General features: G+C 42.7%; 1 protein-coding gene across 2 annotated transcripts in view; it reads left to right on the top strand.

Annotated features, from left to right (window-relative positions):
• KCTD5 (potassium channel tetramerization domain containing 5) overlaps window positions 1-24,754 on the top strand; it is a 234,478-nt gene that overhangs the window by 52,170 nt on the left and 157,554 nt on the right. For both annotated transcript variants that reach the window (XM_086940587.1, XM_086940586.1), the window contains exon 3: window positions 5,731-5,822. In XM_086940587.1, the coding sequence (XP_086796713.1) occupies window positions 5,731-5,822 (92 nt within the window). The remainder of the gene's footprint in view (window positions 1-5,730; window positions 5,823-24,754) is intronic.

Raw genomic sequence — 24,754 nt, 5'->3', positions numbered from 1 at the left:
CCCTTAAAGACCCCAGGAGTCAGACAAAGAAAGCGCTTATTCCTGTTCCATCGATTCGCCCTCCGCACTGCCAGCCTGTTCATCCGTTGGACGATGGGTAGGCAGGGTATCCAGCCAGTCGGCCACCACTTCCGGTCTATCAAAAAAAAAGTCCTGCTCTGCATGTTCAATTCGTAACTTGGCCGGAAAAAGCATGGCTTACTTGAGGCCCAATTCACGTAGTCTCTCTTTTACCCTAAGAAAACCAAGTCTGTTTCTGGACCGATTGTGTAAATTCTGGATAAAAGCTGATGGTAGAATTCTCAAACTTTACGGTACCACCCGCCCGCGAGGCCTGCAGGATAGCGTCTCTATCACAGAAGTTAAAAATCCGTGCTATCATAGGCTGCGGTGGGGTACCCACCTTAGGCTTACCACCCGGAACCCTGTAAGCCCATTCCACAGTAAAAAATGTACTCAGTCCCTTGGCTGCAAGGTGGCTAACGATGAGGTCCTCAACAAAGAGGTCAGCTGCCGGATCCTCCGCCTTCTCCGGAACTCCAATGATACGGACATTGTTCCGCCTAGCCCTTCCTTCAAAATCCTCCAGACTACGCGTAACAAGGTCATTGGAGGCCCTTAAGATGCGAACCTCCGTCTGTATTTCAACAACGTCGTCCGTCAGACCGGAAAACTTAATGTCTAACGATTTAACTTTTTCATTGATGTGAACCTGATCCGCACGGACCTAAATAAAACCAATCGCCACCATATTGAGTTTGTGGGCGAGAGTCTCCATTTGTTTCCCAAGGGACGATCTGATCCCATCAATAGCGGCCATAACATCTTGTAGGGTCGGCTCGGCTGCTGAAGTCAGTGGATCTCTCGTTTCCTCCAGTGACCTACCCGTTCCACTGGGCAACCTCTTAGCCTGGGCATAGCAATCCATGATGTTAGTTTGGGTAAAGCCACCCCGCCAAGTGGTCTTAGACTTCTGTTTGTCCCCCTAGTAGTAGGTATGGTCCCACACGGGAGTGGGGGGGGGACAAAGCGCAAACAAGGCAGCTGAAGAGTGGTAGGCTATGCCCGGTAGCAATCTATGTCGGTCGACTTGGAATAGTCACACTGAGTGGGAAGACGGAGGCCTCAAAGGTCCCTCAAGCGGAAGTCCAGAGTCAGCCGGAGAACACTGCTCAAGCGTCTCTCTCCAGAACAGGTCAATCAATGAAATATACCCACTCGAGTGCCAAGCCAGACAGTCGCCGTCGGCGAGAGGGAGGCGCTCCCAGACCCGGAAAGTGAACCGTACCGGTCATCCCCGCCACCTCAGGCCGATGTTGTTCAATTGCACCTCGGGCCCATGCCAACTCCACAGCCGGGCATCACGGAGGTGTAGACTGCAATCTTCCAAGCGCCCTAACTCCGGTTCCCGGGGTCCGATCTGGATTCTGATTGCAGTTCTTGCCTCTCCCTAGTTCGTCTTCACAAAGACATCAATAGGAGACAGGATAAACAGGATATATGCGGGAGGTTATGAGGGGTCTCTGGAGCCCTGTGCTCATGCGGCCATCTTGGTTACGCGCAAAGCTCCTCCTGATGCTAACCTTTATTGATCAGTTGCGCTTCTCCCATTGCCTGCTAATCTTGCTGAAAAAAATCATTAATCAGTTGACCCAATACATCTGAGAATAAGCTGTTGAATGAAACACAATTTGGCTTTAGGAAAGGCCACAGTACAGAGACCGCTCATCAAAGCCACTGATATTAGGTTTGTGATAGACCAAGGCGGAGCAGCTGTACTTGTGCTACTGGACTTAGCAGCATTTGACACGGTTGATCATGGCCTGCTGATCAACCGTGTCTCTACACTAAGCATTGTTAACAAGGCAAAATCCCGTTTGGCCTCATTTTTATTGAAACTTACCCAGCTAGTCCGCCTGGGCGATTTTGACACTCCAGTTTTTTTCACTTCCATGCGGAGTTCCGCATGGATCCTCTTTAAGTCTGCCGTTTAACACTTACATCACTGACTTAGCACGGGTGACAAAATCCTATGGATTAGCTCGTGTCCTATGCAACTGACACCAATTGGTGCTCTCTGTTCATAAGAACTGGGTCACTGTATCGGCTTGCTTCCATGATGGCATGTTGGCCATCAGCGCCTGGATGTGAAGACACTACCTCAAATGAAATTCGTCCAAGACAAAGGTAATGGTCATTGGAAATGTATCTCCTGTGTGGTCTTCTGGCTCGTAGCTGGATAAATAGGGATCTTCCCCAGTCCTTGACACCAAAGCCAAGAACTTGGGTGTCATTCTAGCCGACCAGCTGTCTTTTAAATATCAGGCTAACTCAATGGTCTCTTCCTTTAATGTCCTAAAAATGGTGAAGAAACTGCATCTGTTTATCCTTATTGATTCCAGGAGAAAGTTAAAAACTGCTTTGGTTATGTCCAAAGTTGATTACTGTAACAGTCTATTGATGCACAGGAAATGGTTCTTAGTAAGCTGCAGTTGGTGCAGAATGTGGCTGCTAGGATACTTTTGGGCACTCCGAAATGTAAATCTGTCTCTAAGGTGGTTAGACAACTTCCCTGGCTGCCTATAAGAAGCAGAACAAAATTCAAAGCACTCTGCGTTGTCTATAAGCCGATTCATAATATAGGGCCAGAATGTCTGAAGAATTCACTCCAGACATACACTCCCATCAGGTCCCTGCGTTCAGCAGGTGCTAATCTTCTTGTCCCAAGAACCTACAGAACCAATTGGAGCGACAGAAGTTTTGTAGTTGCCATGGCTAAGCTGTGGAACTCTCTTCCCTCTCAGATTAGAGCCAGTCCTACTCAATTGTCTTTTAGGAAACAAATGGAAACATGGCTCTTCAATTAATGTTTTTTCATTTAGGCCATACCTTCTGGAGCACATATTGCCAAGACTCCTATAGGTATTTGTACGCTTTATAAGTTGTTATAACATAACTCGTTTACAGTTCTAAAAAACATTGCGTAAAGAAACTCTTTAACCTATAACAAGCCTTTGCCGATGGCTGATGCATCATAAGAAATTAGGCTAACTCATCTGTTACATTGGCATGCTTTATTAATATTAGTCTAAAATACTACTTGTTCCCTAAACCTGAACTAAAGAACAGTACATGGACCATGTCATACACCACAGCTTTGCAAAATTGACAACTCTTGGACCTTGTGCAAATTCCTTTTACCCATGAGTCCACTCCTAATAATTGCAGTCTTGCAATCCAGGAGGGGAGAGAATGTAGAATTTAATCCTGGAGGACAGATATGTAGTTTTAGACTGGTGACTACACTAAGCCCTGAGGGTAATGAGTCAGAATCTTGAACTGGATCTTTATTTTTTTGTAGGTGTACAATAAAGCAGGTCTCGCTTGCTTAAAATTCAATGGTAAGAGTGTACTTGTCTCAAATTAGCAAAATTAGGGCAAATAAAAACATGTAAAGTGTCAAGTGCAGCAGCCTTATCACATGCAAACTGCAGGTTCTGATTTATGCCACCCTGCTAAAAGCTGTGGGGAATACATGTTCAGGCCAAGCTGTCAAAAAATTGACAAAACCATGCATCAGGCCCTGCAGGGCATTAGCCGTGTGAGCTAGGAGGATGGTATCGTCCGCAATAATAAGGCTGGCACCATCCTATTACTTAACTGTGGTACATCCTTACACTGAGCCACTAAAAAAATAATTTAATTGATTAATATATAGAATAAAAAGCAGAGGAGCTAAAATACACCCCTGGCAGACTCCTTTTCCCGGCTGGAAATATGAGGTGCATTCACTGTTGGCCCCACATCTTGGAGGCCTCCAAACCAGTATGCAGGTCACGTAAAAAGACGAGCACCTGATCTACACCCATGGCCGCCACAACAGCCCATAACCTCATCCTATTGACAGTTAAAGTCCGTGCTGAGATCCATGACGGTGAGATGGTTTGACTTTCTTTTCTAATGTAGATTTGGCCACCAGGAGTTAAAGATTAAGATTCTGCTCAATTGTCCTTCGTCCAAGCATGAAGCCATACTGAATGTCAGATATTACTTTCCCATTTTCGACCCAGTCCAACAACTGCTTAAACTGAACCCTTCTTATGATCTCGACTACAGCAGCTAATAAAGAAATGGGCAGATGAGCTGGGTCAGTACGACTCCCTCAACTGAATGCTGGCACAATTGCAGACTGTTCCCCAGAGAGGGAAATTAGCAACAATTTAAAACGTTAGAATATTGCGTGACCAATAGTTCCAGACAGGCCTTGAAGAGATTCCCCTCCCCCGGGATTCCCTTTATTTAAGGGGACAGCCAGAATAGCTAAAACAACTTCACCCACCTCAAAGTGAAGCAACACCTCACCATCAACATCAAAGGCATCATCAACAAACAACTCAAGGGGGTATAGCCGTCTTGTAAATGGACTTGAGCAGCATTAGAGTGAACCATATCTGGGATCAGGCTCATTGAGCAAGCATCTGCAGTGCAATAAATCTTGCATTTTCGAGAGTTGGAGCTCTTACATTGAATAGACAATGTCTTTTACCTCTGTTTTTGTTTTGGAGTGTACTGGATGTATGTACAGACATAGCTGCAGCACCGTCGGCACCATCTAGAGGACTTACAATGAGGAAATACTGACTGAATCAGAGTAGCAGCACAATCTAGGAGACTTAGAATGAGGAATTACCAACGGGACCAGAGTATGAGCTAGCAGCACTGTCTGGAATTGTTGGGATGAGGAATTGCCAACAATCAGAGTAGCAGCTAGGAGCACTTTCCCGAGGACAAAGAATCAGTAATTTCCACTGTGGGCTGAGAAAAAGCTGTAGCACTTCCTAGATGACTTAAAATGAGGAATTACGGTACCATAACGAAGAGAGCAACCGTTGGTGCCAGGACTGGGAACAGCCAGATGCGATACCGGTCCAGCAAGAAGACTTCGATGCAGAGGAGGCTGCAGTGTTGGTCCTTCTGGACCTATCTGCAGCTTTTGATACCGGCTCCCTGACCTTGCTTGAAGGGCGTCTCCAGAAGCAAGGAGTTACATATTTTGCACCCAAACTTCTGGCATCTTTTCTCTGAGGTAGATCTCAGATGATAATAGTGGAACAGTACTGTTCAGACTCCATAATGTTGCCTTGTGGGGTGCCGCATGACTCCTCCATGAGCCCCACCCTTTTCAATTTGTATGTCTCACCAGTAGCACAACTCATTGGATCTTTTGGGCTCAAGCATTGTCCTATGTTGATGACACCCAAATCGTTGCGTCTATCTTAAAGGATCTTAATGCAACTGCTTTTAATTTTGAAATGTGTATGCAGGCGGTGTGTGGTATCATTTAACATTGCATTATACAGAAACACATTGAGCATCTACCTGGATTTCCCTTTGTTTTCTGCAACCACTCGCTGGTCAATCTCGCTCTCCTCACCCCACCACTTTTATATGCGAAGTTTGTTTTTCTTGTGGTTTAAGCTGTGGTACTTTGTTGTATTATGGGGGAAGCGTGCGGTATTTGTGCACATTTTGAACAGTTTTAAAATATTTTGAAGTAACGTACTGCTAGAGTTGTTTTTTCTGCATGTGAATGCTGTGCCCAAAATTTTCAACAATTTGGGAAGGAGGGCGAGGAGGGAAAAATTGTGTAGTAGTCACTGAGGAGAATTTGTCTTGTTCCAAATAGTTTAATCTAACTAATAATTATATTGTCTTCTTACTTTTCTTTAGGGGTGCTGGAAGAAGCTGAATTTTATAATATCACATCATTAATAAAATTGGTGAAGGACCGGATAAGAGAGAGAGATTGCAAAACGTCACAGGTTAGAATCTGTTTAGCGCATCTGTTGCAGTTTAATTCCTAAACTTGACTATATTCTTAGTGTTGGTCGTGCTACTTTAAATATTTTGTGTAAATTCTGTCTAGGGCTTTGTCAGTCTAATTCAGCATGTGTTGGTGTTTGACCCCTTTATTTCTGCGTACCATCTCCTCACTAATCCTTATTTTTGGAAGTGGGGGGCCTATGTTTTGCTTTTGCTACTTGTTTTCTAGTGCATCAGTTATATTGCAGTTAAAATTCAAATGTAAAGCCATTGAGGTGACTTTTTTGTTACAATTCTTGATCTGACAAATCAAATTGAGCTCCTTACTCAGTGTTCAACTTTAGGCAATTGTTTTTAGACCAGATGCTTTTCGTCCTATTTTTTGGAAATGTGCAGTAGTTTTATTTAACTATCATGGGTTCAGTTTCAGGTGGTTGTTGGAAATGTTGCCTAGATCTTGTTGAGAAAAACAGGCATACATTGATATTCACCTGCTTAAAGCCTCTCCACAGCAAAACCGGCCCAATGTACCCAACGAAACACATAATAAATTGATAGATATAGACCATTTTACAACATATTTTGACCATAATATGATCAATTACTGTTAATTTTTCTTTGCTATGAAAGAGTAAATTATCCCCAACTTTACTTAGAACTCTGGGGTCAAGGAACTCCCAAGTTACTAAGGACATGAAATAAAGAGCAGGCTTAGTATGGTATTAGAAACAAACACTTAGAGCAGCAATATTCCTTAACAGTGGACAAGAGCATACCTATAGTTTAAGTCAGTGGAATAACTACTTTTTGTGGCTGATGTGTTTTTATCATATTTATGGATTAATCACAATTGCCATTTAACCTCTAACGGATACACCATTTACTGATTTATTTATTTTAATTAAAAACATTTTTTTTAACAGTGGCTTATGATTATAGCGGTCTTTCTGCTCAAGTCAGCTGTTTTGTTAGTTGCAGCACTCGTTATGCTTAAAAGCGCCACAGCAGCGTGGGTTCCAGAACTAATAGAAGACTTTCTGCTTAACTTGCCACATTGTTTTCCTGAACCCTGGCAGAGCTGGAAGTATGTCCCCCAGCTTTCCCTTGTCTAAGGAGGGGCGTGGCAGCAGCTGAAAAGCACAACTGCAGTCTTGCATTGCCCGCCTACGCTAGTCGATGCCCGGAAGCAGCTGGGCATGGACATCCCTTTTGCATCCTCATTTAAAGGTACTTTCTTTGACTGTCTTGTAGGGGAATATGGGAAACAGGAGATTTAGTCCGTCCCAGCAAATGGTACCACTGTTGATGGGTTTTTGCAATAGGCTGTAGGTGTTTTAAACAAAAATCGAATTAGCTGAACGATTGCATTGGTGCAGGATGAGTTCAGGGGAACTATTGAGGCTCATACTACTGCCCAACAACTTGGCTCTATTCTACTGCAATTGGAACCTGTATCCCCTACAAAACGTACAGAAGCCCATATACACACTATGGGTAACGAGGAGTGTCTAAAGGGGGCTTGGCCACCAAGAATCACACTCAGAATTCCTACCAAGACCTACCTGTTATCGATATTGTACAGGAAGAAGACGGTGAACTGTTTTTTCTAGAGGGGGTTCGCTCTAGCATTCACACCATTCTAAAAGAAGCACTAAATCCATTGATATGCCGCCTGTATGTGTGGGTTTCCTCACCCTTGTGGATGGTGTGGTAATCCAGATAAATCAAATAACGAGAGCACTTATGTCATTAAATGTGTACGTCACGTTAAAACAGTGAACTACATAAAAAGCATGACAACATATAAAGTATGGATTAAAATCACGTTGCAGTACATAATCAAAAAGGTTGAGCTTTACTTAATGCACCCTTATATGAAACAAACGTGACCTGTTGAAAGCACTGCACACAGTTACAGACCTAAACATACATGCGTGGTGAATAGCGCACAGGGTTATTTCCATAACTATATGTCTTGATTGTCTCACCCTCCAAATAGTCGGTAAGGTCCCCTTGGGTGACATGGATGTGATTTAAGTTATACAGGCATCTAACATATAGATGAGTCTCGTAGTGGTAACTGCGGAAAAAGCCAGGCTATTAATGCATTACGTAGTAAACCAGTAAATACCCCCAAATGCCAGGCTCCTAATTGCACTTACTTGCACTCACTGTATAGTGACCTGCCCCCAAGCTCTCATCTGAAGATTGAGGGGAGGTGAATCGTAGTCGGTTTTAAAGGCCCCGCAGTGAGGGGGGAAAAATTCTTTTTGGGCGGTGGCCCAAAAGCGAACCAGGGATACGGAGTCCTTGTGGAATAACACAAGGACATAATGATTATAAACAATTAGAAAGCACTAGTTAGCCTGCCACTGTCATAGTAACACATGGTTTTATGTAGCAATTGGCTTTGTATAGCCTGGGAAGACTGGCCTTAGAAAAGCAAGAATGCCAATGTCAATATTGCAACGATCGTAGAATGGTGCTGTGAAGTTGGGAATAGTTTTCATTGGCTCTGTTGCCTGGTGAGAATAATACAGGGTAAAGGAGACCAACCTAAATAAAAGTGAGATACAGCTCAATGTAAAAACAGACTTTTACCCCCAAGGGGGCGGAGAGAGTTTTATGCAGTCAAGTGTGTTTGTCATGGAGGTATACGGGCGCATTCTTGTTGCATGTGCCTGAATGAGTGAGTGCCAGTTGATGCTGCAGTAGTCTCATGATGTCCCCAGTTGATCATTGTGTATGAACAGAGTATATGGTGCCATTAAAGTGAATCCCCAGGACATGTAGTCTAGGAACAACAATTGTAGGCATTATAATCCCCAAGATACAGCATTCCTGGAAAGAGAAATGAGGGTTTACCTGTCACCATAAAGGAATGTTGACAAGTCGTTGTTCCCAGAGGGGGTATAAAGTGAGTATCACCAGTGTCTAGTGAGGACAGCAGGGTAAAAGGTCTTATAAGAGTGGCCCTAAACACAGATATGGGCTGCAGGAGATGGCGATTTTTAGCTATTAGTTCCTGATATCAGACCATGGAATCTCATCAAGTCCTGTGGTGAATATCTTTAGCATAAAGACCCACCTTTCTTTTTCAGAGTCTAGTAGATAGATTTCCCCTTGTACAGGTTTGAGTACAGTCCATCTCATGTCCTTTGGGGTGTGATTAACTGCAATGTAGTGTGTACTCTTTCATAGTGAGGCAGCAGCACCTGTTGCTGCAGTGTTCATTGTTCTTAGGCTTTATCGGCCTGGCGTTCATGCCTATGTACCGGAGACCGCATGGGCAAGAGATTAGGTAGATGCAGTTCCTTGTTTGAGAGTTGGTGTGCTTCAATAGTTTTCATTTTTCCTTACTCTTACCCTTAAGGGGACTATTTGAAGGGTGAGACTGCCAATACTTTTATAGTTATGAAAATATCCACATGTGATAATCACATGCATGTTTGTGACTGTGTGCAGTGATTTTCACAGGTCGTTTGTTTTCTATCCAGGTGTAATAAGTATAGTACAGCCTTTTTGACTTATGTTCTGTGACGTGGAATTTAATTCATACTTCGTTTTTTTATCCTGCTTTTTATGTAGGTCACTGTTTTTATGTGAAGCATACATGTAATGAAGTGAGTGCTCTGGTTTGATTTGGTTGGATTACCACACCATCTACCAGGGTGAGGAAACCCAGACACACACTTAGGTTCCCAGCTCCTCCATAAGATCAGATATGCAACAACGTAGGTCCTGGTGAAATGCCATTGGATCATTCTTCGTTCGAAGACATACACGTGTCAACCAGCCTCGAAGATCTTTGTTCACTCACTTGATCTTACACCAGGCAGTATTCCTTTGCACCTGACAGATCTAGTACCATTATGTCCAGTGGGCTCTCACTTTGTTTTTAATTGCGTATAAATGTGAAACTGTATTAAATTGATAGCCCCGCCAAGTCTATAGTTTTTTTAATCATATTTTATTGTTTTCATTCAGTAACATGTTATATGATATAATTTTTACAAACCTTACGTAGGCAAGGTCATTAGGCAACATAGCACGATTATGTGTACTTTTACAAGTTAATTTCTATACATTGTTACTGTTAGGATAAGATAACTTCTTGTTCTCAACCTGCAAAATTTGTGGTTTACTTGTTGAGTAACTTCCACCAACAATTGTTAACAAAACAGTCCCAAACCTAATCCCAACAAGGCTCCGCCCACTCACTTGATTCAATCTCTGGATTCAGTCTCAACTCGCTTTATACGATGTTTTTGGGTCTACTATATGGTGTCTCAGTTCGACTCACTCTGTACTTATCGCAGGACAGGAGAGGGCAATCCAGCCTATTGGGTATTGTGGGGTATATATTTTCTGTATGTTATGATTAAAGCTCAACTGACTTAACTACCTCTACCATTATATCCCATTCTATTGAGATCCGTGTCTTCCTCAGACCCCCCGCATTCCTCCCTCCTAATGACTGCACTTTCCGCTCTGCTCCACGGTATTGCCTCTTCGTGCCATGTGGGGATTGTTAGAGAAGGGGGGCGGGGTGGGTGGGGGGGGAAGGTTAATTTCCATGGTGATGGAGCGCTTCTCTACAAGCAGAACAAGGTCCGGAAATCTAAATGGTACCTTCTGCGCCTTAAGGCGATGGTAGAGGCCCAGTATGCAGAGTTCTACTGTGACCAGTTAGGTGTTAGGTATTCCTGTAATGTTTCCTATTATCTGTGTGATCTTGGTTCATTACCCTCTTGTAAGTTTGAAAGGACTTTATTAAAAGAAGATTGCAATAAAACCGCACACAACATAAGTGTAATACATAAAGAAAAAAGCAATCAAATATAACAATAGTATATATGCAATACCAAGAAGGGGGAGGGGAGGAAGGAAAAGAGCAAAAAGGGGGGGGGGGAGAGAAAAAGAAAGGAGGGGGACCGAAGAGGGGAAAAACAATATTCATCCTTTATATACCATATGCAACATGTAAAAAACCTGTACTGCTTGTATAAAAGATATCAAGTATCAAAAAAGAGGAAATAACAATTATGAAATACATATATGCAAACTATGTAAAAGATTATCTCATGGAGGTTTGGCAACTTCTTCAATGGAGGGGGCATGCAGAGGACGAGATAAAGCAGATGCATCAAGAAAATTAGTAATTGGTAACCACAAAATATCACGTTTAATAGCCAAAGTAACAGGAGAAATATACGCTCTATCTAGCCTGTGATTGTAACAAACCCCATACCACCAAGCTTGAAAAGAGACATTAGAGGCAGTCTTCCACGATTTAGTGATCTGTTAGAAAGTCACTGCCAAGAGTAGATCAATAATGGATACATTGGCATTCAGGGAAGACCATATGTCAGATAAGCTACCCAGAAAAATATGAGTGAGAGAAAAAGGAAAATGAGTGGAAAAAATAGAATTAATTTGACGCCAAACTTTAGACCAAAATAAGTGAATTAAGGAACAGGTAAAAAGCATATGTTTGAGATCTGCATGAGAATGGGAACATGACCAACAAGTAGAAGGGATAGAGGAGTCAATAGCATGAAGCTTGTTAGGAGTGATCAGGAGTCTTATAAATGAAGAAAAGAGTTTGAGTAGTGTTGGCTGCTCTAGAGGATCTTCGCATTTTATTCCATAAATCTTGCCATAATTCGATAGAGAAAGTATCCTCCAAATCCGATTCCCAATCCTGTTCTATCTTGGACTTATCTCTAAGTAAAGGTACCACTTGTAATTTTTTATAAACTTGTGAAGCCGAAGGCGAGGACAAAAGAAAAGGAATAGAGCGAGAAGCAACAGGAGAAGGAACAGACAGAAGCGGCAAGGATAGCATCTCGCAATAGATTATACTTGGTAAGAAAGGATTGAGGAAGAGAACAGAGATTGGAGAGACGTGAAGGAAAGGAAAAGATTATCCTGGAAGAGTTGAGAAACCCAAATAAGACCATGAGAGTGCCAATCCCTTCAGAAAAGAGTTCTGTTCTTAATTTTAACAAGGGGATTATACCTAATTTGAGATTGTAAGAATCTTTCCCGGTCATCAAGACCATTAAAGAAAAATGGATGAAAGTATTCTAGCATTGGTTAGAATAGGGAGAGACATCTTAGAGGGAACGCGTGATAAGGTAACAAATTCCTTAAAAGAAAAAGGCTGGAAGAAGGGTTCAATTGAAACCCATATTGGAAGTGAGGAGGAGTCTGGGGACGAAACTAAGAGAAATGGAACTGAATGGGGAAGGAAAAATGAAGTGTGATAAGCAGCAAAATCCGTAAAATTAACTCCACCTAGAGATTTAGGGCGCTGAAGTTTGGCAAAAGACATCCTAGCTTTCTTATGCTGCCATAGAAATTGTGAAAGAATAGAGGAAATACTTTTATTTTAGGAAGAGTAACGGGAAGATTAGAGAGAAAAAATAAAATTATTCGAACCAACATCATTTTAATAGTCTAATCTACCCCACCAGGACAGGAAAAGAGGATGCCATCTAGCTGTGGACGCAGTTAGTGTACCAAGTACGTTTTTTAAAATATTTAAGGCCACTGTATCTTTAATAGGAGTAAATTCGAGTCCCAAATACTTAATTTTAGAAGGACTCCAGTGAAAAGAAGAAACCAAAAAGTCAGCATGAAAACAATAATTATTGAGAGGAAGAATCTTGCATTTGTCAACATTGAGTTTATAGCCAGAAACTATAGCATAAGCAGAAACTTCAAATAGAAAAGCAGGAATAGAGGTTTGTGGATGGGAGATAAACAAAAGAATATCATCTACATTCGCAGAGTTTCAACTGATGAGGCCCATAAGGGAAGCCAGTAATATCATTATTTAATCGTATTTTTGACAAAAAACGGTTGCAATGCTAAGATAAAAAGTAAAGGGGAAAGGGGACACACCTGACGAACACCACGGAAGAGAGGAAAAGAAGACACAAGGCCATTAGCAAAAATTAAAGATCTAGGAAAGGAATATAGAAGAGAGATCTAGGAAATACATTTAGAACCAAACCAAGATAAAGTAGAAAGCATGAAAGACCAATTAACTATCGAAAGCTTTCTCCGCATTCAAAGCAATAGCAGCCAAAGAATGATTGAAAGTATTGGATTTGCTACGAACATTAAAGAATAGACGGGTGTTATCCGAAAGTAGACGTCCCTTGATGTAACCACATTGCTCTCTACCTATGAGGTGGAAGAATTTTATCTAAACGTAAAGCTGAAATTTTTGCAAAAATCTTGTAATCCAAATTAATTAACGAAAAAGGCCTATAATTTTTACACAGTGTGATCCTTATTTTCCTTGGGGAGGAGACAAATCAAAGCTTCTTGGAATGAGCCTTCAGACTTCTGGGAGGATATAAAAAAGAAAACAATTGATGAAGCTTGGGAACAAGAAAAGAAAAATGGGAGTAGAATTCTATAGAGAAACCATCCGGGCCTGGAGCCTTACCTTTTTTAAGACCTTAATGGCATCCACAATGTCTTTGGGCAAAATATCTTTATCTAAAGGAGAAAAATCCACATCAGACGTTTGGGGAGGTGGGAGGGAGGACAAGTATTTATCAATATCAGAGGTTAAGGGAAGGGATTCCGGAGTATAGAGATTTTGATAAAAGGTAGTAAATTAATTTAAGATATCTTAATCTTTATGGAGAGTGATATTAGAAGAAGAGACCATTGAATCCATTTTTGTTCGTTCTTATTTAACTTTAAGATAATTGGCAAGAATATTACCAGCTTTGTCGCGAGCAGAGTAGAATTTAGCGCTAGATTTGAGTAAGACCAAATTGGCTGAATTCGTGGAGAGCTTATTAAAGGAAAGTTTAGCCTTAATAAGTTGATTAAGGGTCGATTGGGATTTGGTCGAATAATAGGACTGTTCCAGTTGTTTATAAAAGAGAAGTTAGAGAGGATAACGACTTTTGTGAACAGCGACGCTTCTTGGCAACATAGGAAATAATGAAGTCTCTAGAAGCAGCCTTGAAAGTGTCCCAAATTAACGGAGAAGAGGAGAGGTGTTTCATTTTCAGCAAAAAAGCGTGGTGCAAAATCAAGAAAAGCAGAAGTGAAAGAGGTGTCTAAAAGGAGGGCATTATTAAAACGCCATCTTCGTGAACCTTTGACAGGTGGGAGTAATTCAAGGCCTAAGGAAACAGGGGCATGATCTGAAATTAGAATAGAGCCAATGTCAGAATGAGTGATGTTGTACCAATGCCTTAGAGACTAAGAGATAATCCATTCTGGACTGGGAAAAGTGGACGGGTGAGAAAAATGTATATTCTTGCAGAGAAGGATTGGAAAGCCTCCAAGAATCAACAAGGGACCTCTGAGAGCTAGTAGATGTAAATTGTGTATGTGCAGGAGAGGGGGAAAAACGGGAGTTGGATTTCCTATCCAGAAATGGATCCATAATCCTATTACAATCCCCACCAAGCACAAAATAATCATCTGTATACTTCATGGAGGATTGAAGAATGTGAGGCCAAAACAATTTATCAGGAACAGTAGGGGCATAAACATTAAAAATAGTTAACGGAATCTTGTTAACCAATAATGAAACAACCACCCATCTACCTTCGGTATCATTCTCCTGAGAAAGAAGTTGTATGGATAAGCGTTTATGACACAAAATTGCCACTCCATTAAGTTTCACTGAACCTGGGGAGGCAAAACGTGACCCACCCAATTACGTCGTAACTTAGCTACCTCAGCATCTTGAACATGAATTTCTTGTAACAAAGTTATATCAGTCTTCAAGTGAGCTAAATGGGATAGCACACATTGTCGCTTAATCGGGGACTCCAAACCTTTAACATTCCAAGAAATTATATTAACTGTCATCTAAATTTGCAATAAAAAAGGGTAAGAATGAAGGTTTTAAACAGTAATAGCATAAACAACCAGCAAAGTACATGACCCAACCAAAGAAAAAACAGTACTGATAAGTAATCGAGAAGTAATGACAGCAAGAATGAAGGGAAACCTGAGAGAGAAATGTAAGAGAAGGAAAATTATGATTGAAAAGTAAAGGAAGTTGACAAGTGAGAAGGGGAACAAAAGAAGAAAAGAAAGTAAGGAAAAGAAAAATGTAGAGCAAAAATCTGAGAAGCAACCGATATGTGAAACATACCACAGGGAGACAAGAAGAGGGGGATGGTGGAGCCACATGACCGAAATGGAACGACGAAATGCAAAGACTCCTGAACGAGACAGCAGGAAGGGAGACCACTTCAGGAAGTAACAATGGAGGCAAAACACGATAAGGGAGAGAAAAGGGGAGAAAAAATGATATTGGAGAAAAACACGTAGAAGGGCCATATGGTAATTACAACAACAAAGGAACAGAAATTATACAAATAAATTCTAGTTGAAACATATAATTAGCATGGTGGAAAAATAAGATTCACCAATAAAACAGACACAAACAGAAGACAAAAAGATTACAAATAGAAACGGAAGACACAACATGTCTTAATGAGAGAAAGTCAAGTCTTCATGGCTGCAGGATATCCATGGAATCCACTCCAACTCTTCAGGAACTGTTGAAGAAGAGCAGGATCTTCGTAAGAGGTGGTCTTATTGTTGTAGGTCACTTTAAAAAGGCAAGGATGAAATAAACCATATCTCGCATTAAAGTTGCGTAGTGCCGGCCTCATGTCCAGAAATTTCTTACGTCTTTCAGCAGTGGATTGAGCATAATCCTGGGCAAAAAAAGAGAGTAGACCCATTCCAAACAATCTTCCCACGTTGTTTAGCAGCCTGAAGAACACGAAGTAAGTCTGTATATTCAAGGAAGTATAGAATAACCCCTCTAGGTTTGGACGAGGATGCTGCAGAAGAACGACTTGGAACAAGACTATGTGCACGTTGAATATTCAGAACTGGCGATTCAGTAAGACCAAGCAACGTTGGTTAAAAGTCTGAAAAAAGGAGATAGGTGTTGGACCTTCCAAATTTTTGTCAAGGCCATAAATGCGTAAATTATTACGCCGGTTTCGATTTTCCAAATTCTCAACTTGCTGTTTGAGGGATATTATCTCTTTGGAGATGGAAGGGACTTGATCTGCAAGATCCTGAATGAGACCAAAGCGGCTCTCCAACAATTCAACTTTTTGTTCGGTGGCAGACCATTTGGTTTCCAGATTAAGCGAACGCGATTGGTTTCCTCCATGTGAGGTTTAAGCGCGCGTAATTCCTCAAGAATATGGTCTGAAGAGTGTAAAGAGGAAGCCGCCGGAGGAGGAGACGGAGGATGAACCTTTGCACGCTTCCCAGGTAGAGAGGGAGAACCTGATGCCACTGGGGTCGCTTTAGTTTTTGTTTAGTATTGGTCCGTGTCGTTGAGGTAGCAGACCCCTTGGAAGTAGTGGAATCCATGTGGGAGTCCTCCTTAGAATCCTGTAACGCATTAAACTGATTAAAATCCTCCAACATAGAATCGCTCTGAGGAATGGATCCAGTGCGAGTGGTGCGTGCTTTTGCCATAATTAGAAGTCTGGAGGAACACAATTCCTGTTCTAAAAAATGGCAGAAAATGCCTCACAGAAACCAACTGTACACAGGTAGGAGAGGCGGTATTGTTAGTCGTGAAAATCACTGCAACACAGCCAAACGGAGCGCAGGAATAATATAGGTTTGTAGATTAAGAAGGAAACCAGTAATGACCAAAAAATAGAGGAAATTCATGAAGAAATAACATTGAAAATATCCGTGCAGGCGGGAAAATGCGGACGCGCCAAAAGCAAAATGGCGGCCGTGATGATGTGGCGTAGCGCAGAAACAATAACCTCAGAAAAAGGATGTTATCCTTACTGGAGAGAGTCTTCTTTTAGGCATGTTGAGCAGCATGACTTCCGACAGCAGGAAACGCCAAAAATTCCGGTCCAAAAAGGAATTAGGAGTCCTAGAAGCCGCCAGATTCCTCACGTCCCGGCGGAGCTTCGGCAGAACGCGGCCATTTCCTGAGGCTCCTAAGCCACGCCCCGGTTCATTACCCTCTTAAACGTGCACATTTCCAGAGCGTATGCAGCAAGTCCCCATCCTAAGACTTACATTTTGGGCAACAAGCCCGGGCTAAAGGGTATATACAGTTTATACGGTGTGGAGTGAGGTAGGCCCTTTCTAATATCATGTATTGTATCGGTTTGAATTTGGCATTCCGGTACAACTTGTTAGGAAATTCTGATAAAGAAGACCAATCTTTATCCGTGAGGTCTTTTCCTAGGTCTTTAGACCCTTTCTCCCTCAACACGAATAGAGATGTACTCTCATGTTCCCTGGCTCCCCTGTTTAGCCACCATATAAGAGGACGACCTTCCATCAGATGTACTGCATATATCACCATGTGTTTGAAGGTTCCTCACCACCTGGTACCCAATGCTTCTTTATATTTCTGGATATGACTGCATGTTCTACAGGTCTATTGTTTTAACTTCCCATCTTTTACCAATATTCGCACTCACTGACTTAAAACTCACTCACCTCTCCAGTATTCCATTGGTGATAAAAAGATCTCTGGTAAAAAGCCCTCACTCGAGGCCCGTTGGGCATTTCAGCGCCAGGCCAACGGTGTGCAATGCCCAATGACTACGCATGCCACCTTCGGGTGGGTAAAGACACTTGCTCTTATGAGCACATGCTTCCTGTGTCTACACACAGATCCCATTGAAAGTCTGCTTTTAGTCAGTACAGAACAGTATACGCCTAGTTACATTGCTGTACACTTGAGAAGAGTCTATACTGGACCGGAATTCTCCTCATCCTCCCAAGTATAGGTGAGTCTAGTATAATCAGAAAAATATTTTATCAGGTCCTTGTTGGAATCCAAACGGTAATTAAACGAGCTTTGGCAAAATTGAAAGACACCGTCATATCTCTGATATGACTGTCCTAGTTTGTCACCTCATTACTGGAAACTAAATGAGACTGGATTTTTTTTTTAACAAGACAAGGATATTTTCTATAAAAGGGCAATTTCCCTGCTGCCGATTCCCTAATTAAGTTTAAAATTGTAGGTACATTGTAAATGTATTTGTATTTAAGCATTCTACTTTGGCTTGCAGTCTGTGTTGACTTTTTCTTCCTCTGTTTGCATCTTGTTGCTTATCTCTTGGGAGGGCCCTAAATGTTCCTACAGTGAGATTGAAGCACCAATCTGTCTGACTTTATTGAATATACGTTTTGGCATTATAATTTTTTCCTAAGGAAATTAAATAGTAACGTAAATGTTAGAATATTATACTGCTTACTTTTAAACTGGTTAGATAGGTCTTCCGTAGAGACTGGATTAATGTATCCAGTTGCTGCTGAAAATGTATTGCTGAGTGGACTTTTCCTTAATGCTTCATCTACTGTAGTCTCCCTCCCCACAAACTTCCACAGTAGTCGTGCAATTGTTGTTCCGGGGAATGCTTTGAAATCTAGGTCACTGCTCGTGCTGTTTAGGAATCAAAATGTCTTTTTCAATTATAAAGGATTTGATTTTTATCACCAGCGTATTAAAGATAGTATTTTGCTAATGGATGCCCTTGACTGAAAGCTTAGGAATAATATCACGCATTGAAGCTTTCAACTTCAGAGAGCTTTAGATTAGGCTCACGAGAAAAGCAGATAATCTGCCATAACCCCTTCTTAGTTGCAAAAACCCAATCTCTTCCCAATGCTCCATATACAGTATCACAGGAGTACCATTTGTACATTGTTTTTACCTTACTTTAATATTTAAGTGAGTGCTTGATCACGTCAGGTCTAGATTAAAATTGTAAATTGTAATGCATCAGTGTACTTCTGTACTTTTGGGAGGTTATTTTGGGCCATTAGTTTTTTATTGTCCCCATGAAAATAAATTCCATTAAAAGTACTATTTTTTTCTAATCAGGCCAGAAGCGGCTTAGATGTTGGAAGCACAAAAGATAATATAACTCAGCACTTATAGCTCTATATTCAGCTTTTATTAATGACAAACTCATTGGAGTCTTTTATATAAGAATATAGTTATACCTTCACTCCATGTTAAAAGCAAGGAGCCTTTTAATGTGTCAATCTATCATATTACGAAATAATTATGAATCTGAAGGAAAAACCTGCTACTCATATGGATTTGCTGGTGAATGCATATAAATAACAAGGTTTGACCATCTGGTAGGTCTCGTCTGGGTCGAGCTATTGGCTTTGCAAGTACTTCTTGCTGATTACATGTAACCATGTCCAAAGACCGAGCCACACACATAGTGAGCTATCTTTAAATAGGTTTTGTATTAATATCCATTCAAAGATGTCCCAATAAGCGTGCAGTATAATGCATGCACACATGTTTTGTGGTGCGTCTCAGTGAGTGTGCTTACATAATGGGGCGTTGTTAATTTTCCCTTCAAGCATGGCATGTGGTATGTAAAAATGGTAAGTCAGAATGCAAAACAAAAAGTGCATGCAAAGCATGAAAAAGAGTGAGGAACCTGGGAGCACTTTGCAGCTGCCGAGTCATCATACAAAGAAAATACTTTCAACACAGGGAACTGAACTGGGGGGTTGGGAACATTGGGGCAGTGGATAAAGAGAACATAGGAGAAACCTGCCGAAGGAATGTTGAAAATAAAATGCGGTCCAATTGAGTAAACACTGAGTGCTTACAGCTCAGCCATTTAGGGCATGACCTAAATGCTCTAGGCTGGACTAATACATAGGATAGGAGGAAAGCATTCAAAAACTACGCCAGACTACTCGGACAATGCCATTTATTCATCAGCAAAGGACTGACTCTTTGCCAACTCTAAACATGTAGATATTGGAAGCGATAGGTCTTGCCAACTGAAAACGCAAATACAGCTGTGGATTAGGTGTTTGTGTGTAGTACATATAATATTATATTATGAATATATAATTCAGGTAGTCTGTACAATGGTTGAGGTTTTCCAATCAACATACAAATAGTGGCACTTTAGGGAAGGAGTCCTCTGGACCTGAGAACCCTTGAGAAAGCAAGTGGCTCTGGAATTTTCGCAAGAAAGACCTATATGGTCTGACTTATACTGTCCTATATTAAGTAGGAGCAGTTTTCTAACTTTCATGCAGCTGTTTTAGGGGGGAAAACCGGCATGTGGGCACTCAAACAGAAAAGCAAATGCTGCAATTCACCAGATTCCAAGTTATAACCAATATTAGCAAAGCCAATAGGTTAGGTTTATGAGTACTGGCAAGTGAGACCTAAAAATCCAGGTACATTAATAACCGCCCTTCTCCCATTTGTGCTGCTGCCTCGGAGAAACTCAATAAATTATCTTATCTGAGACAAATTGGATATTATGACAATGGCATGAGTGCCCCGAAAAGTTAAAGCTCAGGCAGCTGGATAAATGAACAAAATGATCACAGCTCGTTGTAGGGCGAACACTTTTTTTGGTGTACACAACTTCTGCCTCATCAAAACATGTACTCCTGGCTCCCAACTTGTGGGTGGAGCCAAAGCCTTTCTCCTGGTGATACTCCCATTGGCATGCGACAGCTGCACTGTCGAACCATACTATAAAAACGACTGTTTCAATAAATGTTTTACAGTTACCTTTCTTTGAGCAATCCTCTAAACCAAAGCTATTGGTTCGCTAATGGTTAGTAATATGCACCGTCTGGCTCCCTCTGAAGCTGCGCTTGCTTTGTACTTCATTGAATTTCTATAAAAGATGGGCTTTTTTTTCCTTCCAAAGGTCCATTTTTTTCCTTCCAAGATGTTTAGTACCTTGTCAAGGCATTCTGCTTTATTATTTTGTCCATTCTTTCTTTTGCCACTTTGGATGTTTAAGGTATGTATGCTTCAGAAGTCTAATATGTAGTCTGAATGTTTGCCTTGTCATGCATGCCTCATACTCTGGGTGTTGTCATTTAGCCACAGTTGGAAAATATGATGACTTTTAATTGTCACAGAGGGACCTCTGGTGTCAGATGGTAGTGCACTGGGTTAGAAACGCTAAGGCAGCTCCCACTAGTTTCCCGACTACCACTCTTCTCTTCCTCACCGTGGAGTGTACAATATGCAAATCTTATAGTCTTGCATGGAGCAGCCATTTGTAATGCACAATAGCACAAATTTACCATTTTACTAATGTTTTTGGTGTGGTGATTTTCTGTAATCTGTACATAATCAGTTTAGTAAATTACTGACCACTCCGATAAATGCAACATGCACTTTAATCCTGGCTACATTCTGTGAGCCAAATAAGAATAGTAGTAAGCCAATGCCTGTGTGTGCGCCTTAGTGCCTTGAGATGTCAGATTTTTATAGGCTCTTCTCCAAGGTCAATGAGTGCAAATGTTAGAATGTAAAAGTAGTGATGGACTCCCTGCTTGATGAAACCATTTATCCTAGATCTCGCATTACGAGCAATGTGATTCCGCTTGATGTTACTGCTCATCATTTCATGTAGTTTAAAGAGCTACAACTGTAGCCCCTATACTAAGATTGGTGTGCTGTACAAATATCCTTTACATTGAAAGGGGAAAGTCATGTAATAAACAAATGTCCCTTGTTAAAACTTCAAGTAAGCATTTGGTCCATTAAGGAAAAAACATAATTTCGGCTAAGTTGATGGCCCATAGATATTCAAGTATAGTTGTAGTCGTCTAAAGTAAGAATAACATTTTCTTTGACAATATCCCTAAAAGATGTGGTATTTTGGGGGCACTACTTAGTGGCCCCTCTCTTTTCTGATTGATAGTTATTCTCAATGAGATGGGCTGTTGAGAACTGGCAGCAGGGACAGAAATGGATTATAGTTGAAAGAACACAGTTTTACTGGTCATAGAAAGTTTTGAGTGTTAATTTCAACCAAGGGTGCTAGCAGGACCTATTTGACTCTTTGTGGCTGACTAGATTGAGATAAGCCTAGCCTGCGAGATGGGAATGGGATTTGATGCAAAATCATGTAACGCTTCTATGCCTCTTGAAGGACACCACACTCCTATGAATGGAGGTTAGGGTGACAAACATTTCAAGTGCATTGATAACCCATGTCGCTGGCCTTAATGTTTCTTCACATGGTGCTGGGACAGTTTTTTTTTTTATAGTAGCTAGGAGTCTTCCTCTTGTTTTGATAGCTTTTCACAATAACAAACAGCCCTACTTCATCCCTGACCAAATGATTTGGCTTAGCAACCTGTAATTGAAGGCAAATGTCACTGTAGCAAGACTGTACCAATTTTGAGGTGGGTGATCAGGTGCACATCTTCCTTATCCTAGTGAAAATAGAGTAGACAATTTAAGTCGGTGTTCCAGGGGTCTGTCGCTGATTGGTGCCTAGGCTTTGCATAACTGTATATATACACTGATAAACATCTGCACAAACACGAACCAAAATGCCATTCGAAATAGTGATTAATTTTTGTTTCTTCCTTAAGGACCAAGACCGTGTAACGTTGTTGTACAAGGTAGCAGAAAGAAAGACTTTTTTAGGATTACTCTGCTTGATTTTGTTTAGGGATGTAGCGTGAATATTATTCTTCCTTTTGTTTCCTCCAGTTTGGTGTGCTTAGATTCAAGGTTGAGAAGCATGTTTTAGGTCTAGTGTAATTACTTTATGCACTGTAGAGAATCTCCAACTTTAAAAATCATATTTGATTTTTTGGCAGTGTTTAATTATTGCACTGATTTATGAAATGGGTGAATTATAAGAATCTTTTCTAATATGTATGATCAGATTTACCCACAGGTATTGCATCCTTTAAGCCCTTTGATACATTAACCCCTCTTTCTAACAAGTCAGTAATCTGAGAGAGACATGCTAGTGATAGATTCCTTACCGTAGATTATTCCCCAGGAGTCAGTCTGAATCCGGAAAGTTTTCTGCTTAGCAGTACCCCTGGGCGCCAGTAGGTTGCGCCGTGCGGCTCTGCGCCAGTCACTGGCGTCGTAAGCGATTGAGATGACGTCATGGAGGCTACTTAGGTGCCACCCATGCTCGCTGACGTCAGTTCTTTCTTCCGCGCCGAAAGCACAGATCTGGATTGAGCACGTACCTTGGTCATTTTTTGACCAATTTTTTTAGATTTTTGTCTCCTTTTGTCTCCTGGTGTACATAGGGATGCCTGGCTTTAAGTCTTGTGGGTCGTGCCGCCGTAATATGTCAATGGCGGACCCCCATGATGTCTGCCTCTACTGCCTGGAGACCGATCATGACTCCCAGGATTGTCGGGACTGCTGTGCCATGGCCCCAAAGGCCTTGTGAGAGCGCGCCTGAAGTTGCTGGAGGTCCGGCACTCCTCTCACCGCCGCTCTGGGTCTAGGGGCCGTTCGTGGGACCGCTCGTGGGACCTGAGCAGTCTCTACTCTGACTCTAAGTCTTCACCTTCAGAGTCCGGTAAGCGACGCCATAAGAAGACGAAGAAGCGTGTTCGCTCTCCGACGTCCCTCTGTCGCTCCCCGGAGCCTGAGAGTCCAGCGGCCTTCCCGCTATACCCGGGTCCATCGGCGACTCCCGAACAGATGCAAGAGTTTCTTGCTGCTATGGAGCGCCTGTTTAGACCTCTGGCTCCCGCCGGCCCGCCTGCGGGCTCTGCGGTCCCGTATCCAGATCCTCTTGACCCGGCGCACCGCCTCTGGCACCAGCCCCGGAGCCACTGGATCCATCGCCCTCTGCCCGGCGCCACAAGGTGCAGCACCGCTGGCTGGCCCCATCGCCGCCACAGGCGCCACACTGGGTGCAGTTTATCCTGCCCCTGCCCTGGTTCTCGGCTATTTCGTTCCGCCCTGGGACATTGGGATGCGGCTCCGATTCGGCCTTGGCCGGTGCCGCTCCTGTTGCCACTAGCCCCCGCTCCGGCCCTACCGCCGCAGCTGACTTCTTCTACTACGGAGCAGGATGAGGACTGGGACGGCTCTGAGTACCCCCTTGGGCTGCAGTGCAACTCTGAGCAGGAGTGGGTGGATGACCGTCAAGATGTGGGGGAACTTGATGCGTTTTCTGACCCGGGGTTTGCCTCCCCTCCACCTACTATGGAGGAGGGCACTTCATACTCTATGGTGCTGCGTCGAGCTGCGGAGGCTCTCCATCCTGACCTCCCTACAGTGGCCCTTAAGACCAACCTCCTTACGGAGGTGCTCCAGACGGCGTCTACGTCGCCTGAACCGCTGCTCCCTTTCAATGAGGCCCTAACCGAAGTCCTCTTGGGCACTTGGTTGAGGCTGGCCTCGGGGGAAACCGTTGGATAAGAGCGTCACTAGGCGTCATCGCCTGGTGCCTGGTGACCCTGCCTTCTTGACCACTCATCCCACGCCTGAGAGCCTGGTCATTCAGGCCTCGACGTCAGAGTGCCTTTCCCATGGCTCTGCTGGATAAGGACTCTAATGAGCTGGACCAATATGGCAAGAGGCTGTTCTCCTCGGCCAGCTTGGGGTTGCGGATGGTTAATACCGCCTGCTTATTGGGCTGTTACTCCCACGCCGTGTGGGATACGGTAGCAGAGATCCTGCCTCAGTGTTCTGAGGAAGTCCAGGCTGTCCTTTCCCAAGCGATTGTGGAGGGGAAGGATGAGGCAAAGTTTGCCATCAGGTGTGGTCTGGAAACGGCTGGTTCCTTGGGCAGGGCGATTTCCACGACTAGCGTTGCAGCGCCATGCCTGGTTGCGGTCTACCGGGTTCTTGCTTGATGTCCAGAGCTCGCTCATTGACATGCCCTTTGATGGCTCTCGCCTTGAGTCTTTAGACTCATGGGCCACGGCTAAGTCTTTGGGTCTTTCCACAAAGAGGCCTGCCACGCCTGGGTTTCGTTTCTTTCGTGGCCAGGGTAAAGGCACCCAGACGCGCTCCTCCACAAAGCCTGTGCAGAACCTGCCCCAGCTTGGCCGCGGACGTGGCTTCCGCAGGGGTGGGTCTGGTAACCAGCGGGTGGGTCAGTCCACCTCCACACCCACTGCTTCCACCTCCAAGCAGTCC

This window comes from Lissotriton vulgaris, chromosome 10 (assembly GCF_964263255.1).
Source record: "Lissotriton vulgaris chromosome 10, aLisVul1.2, whole genome shotgun sequence".
Taxonomy (NCBI): Eukaryota; Metazoa; Chordata; class Amphibia; order Caudata; family Salamandridae; genus Lissotriton; species Lissotriton vulgaris.
This window is presented reverse-complemented; position numbering and strand designations above follow the sequence as displayed.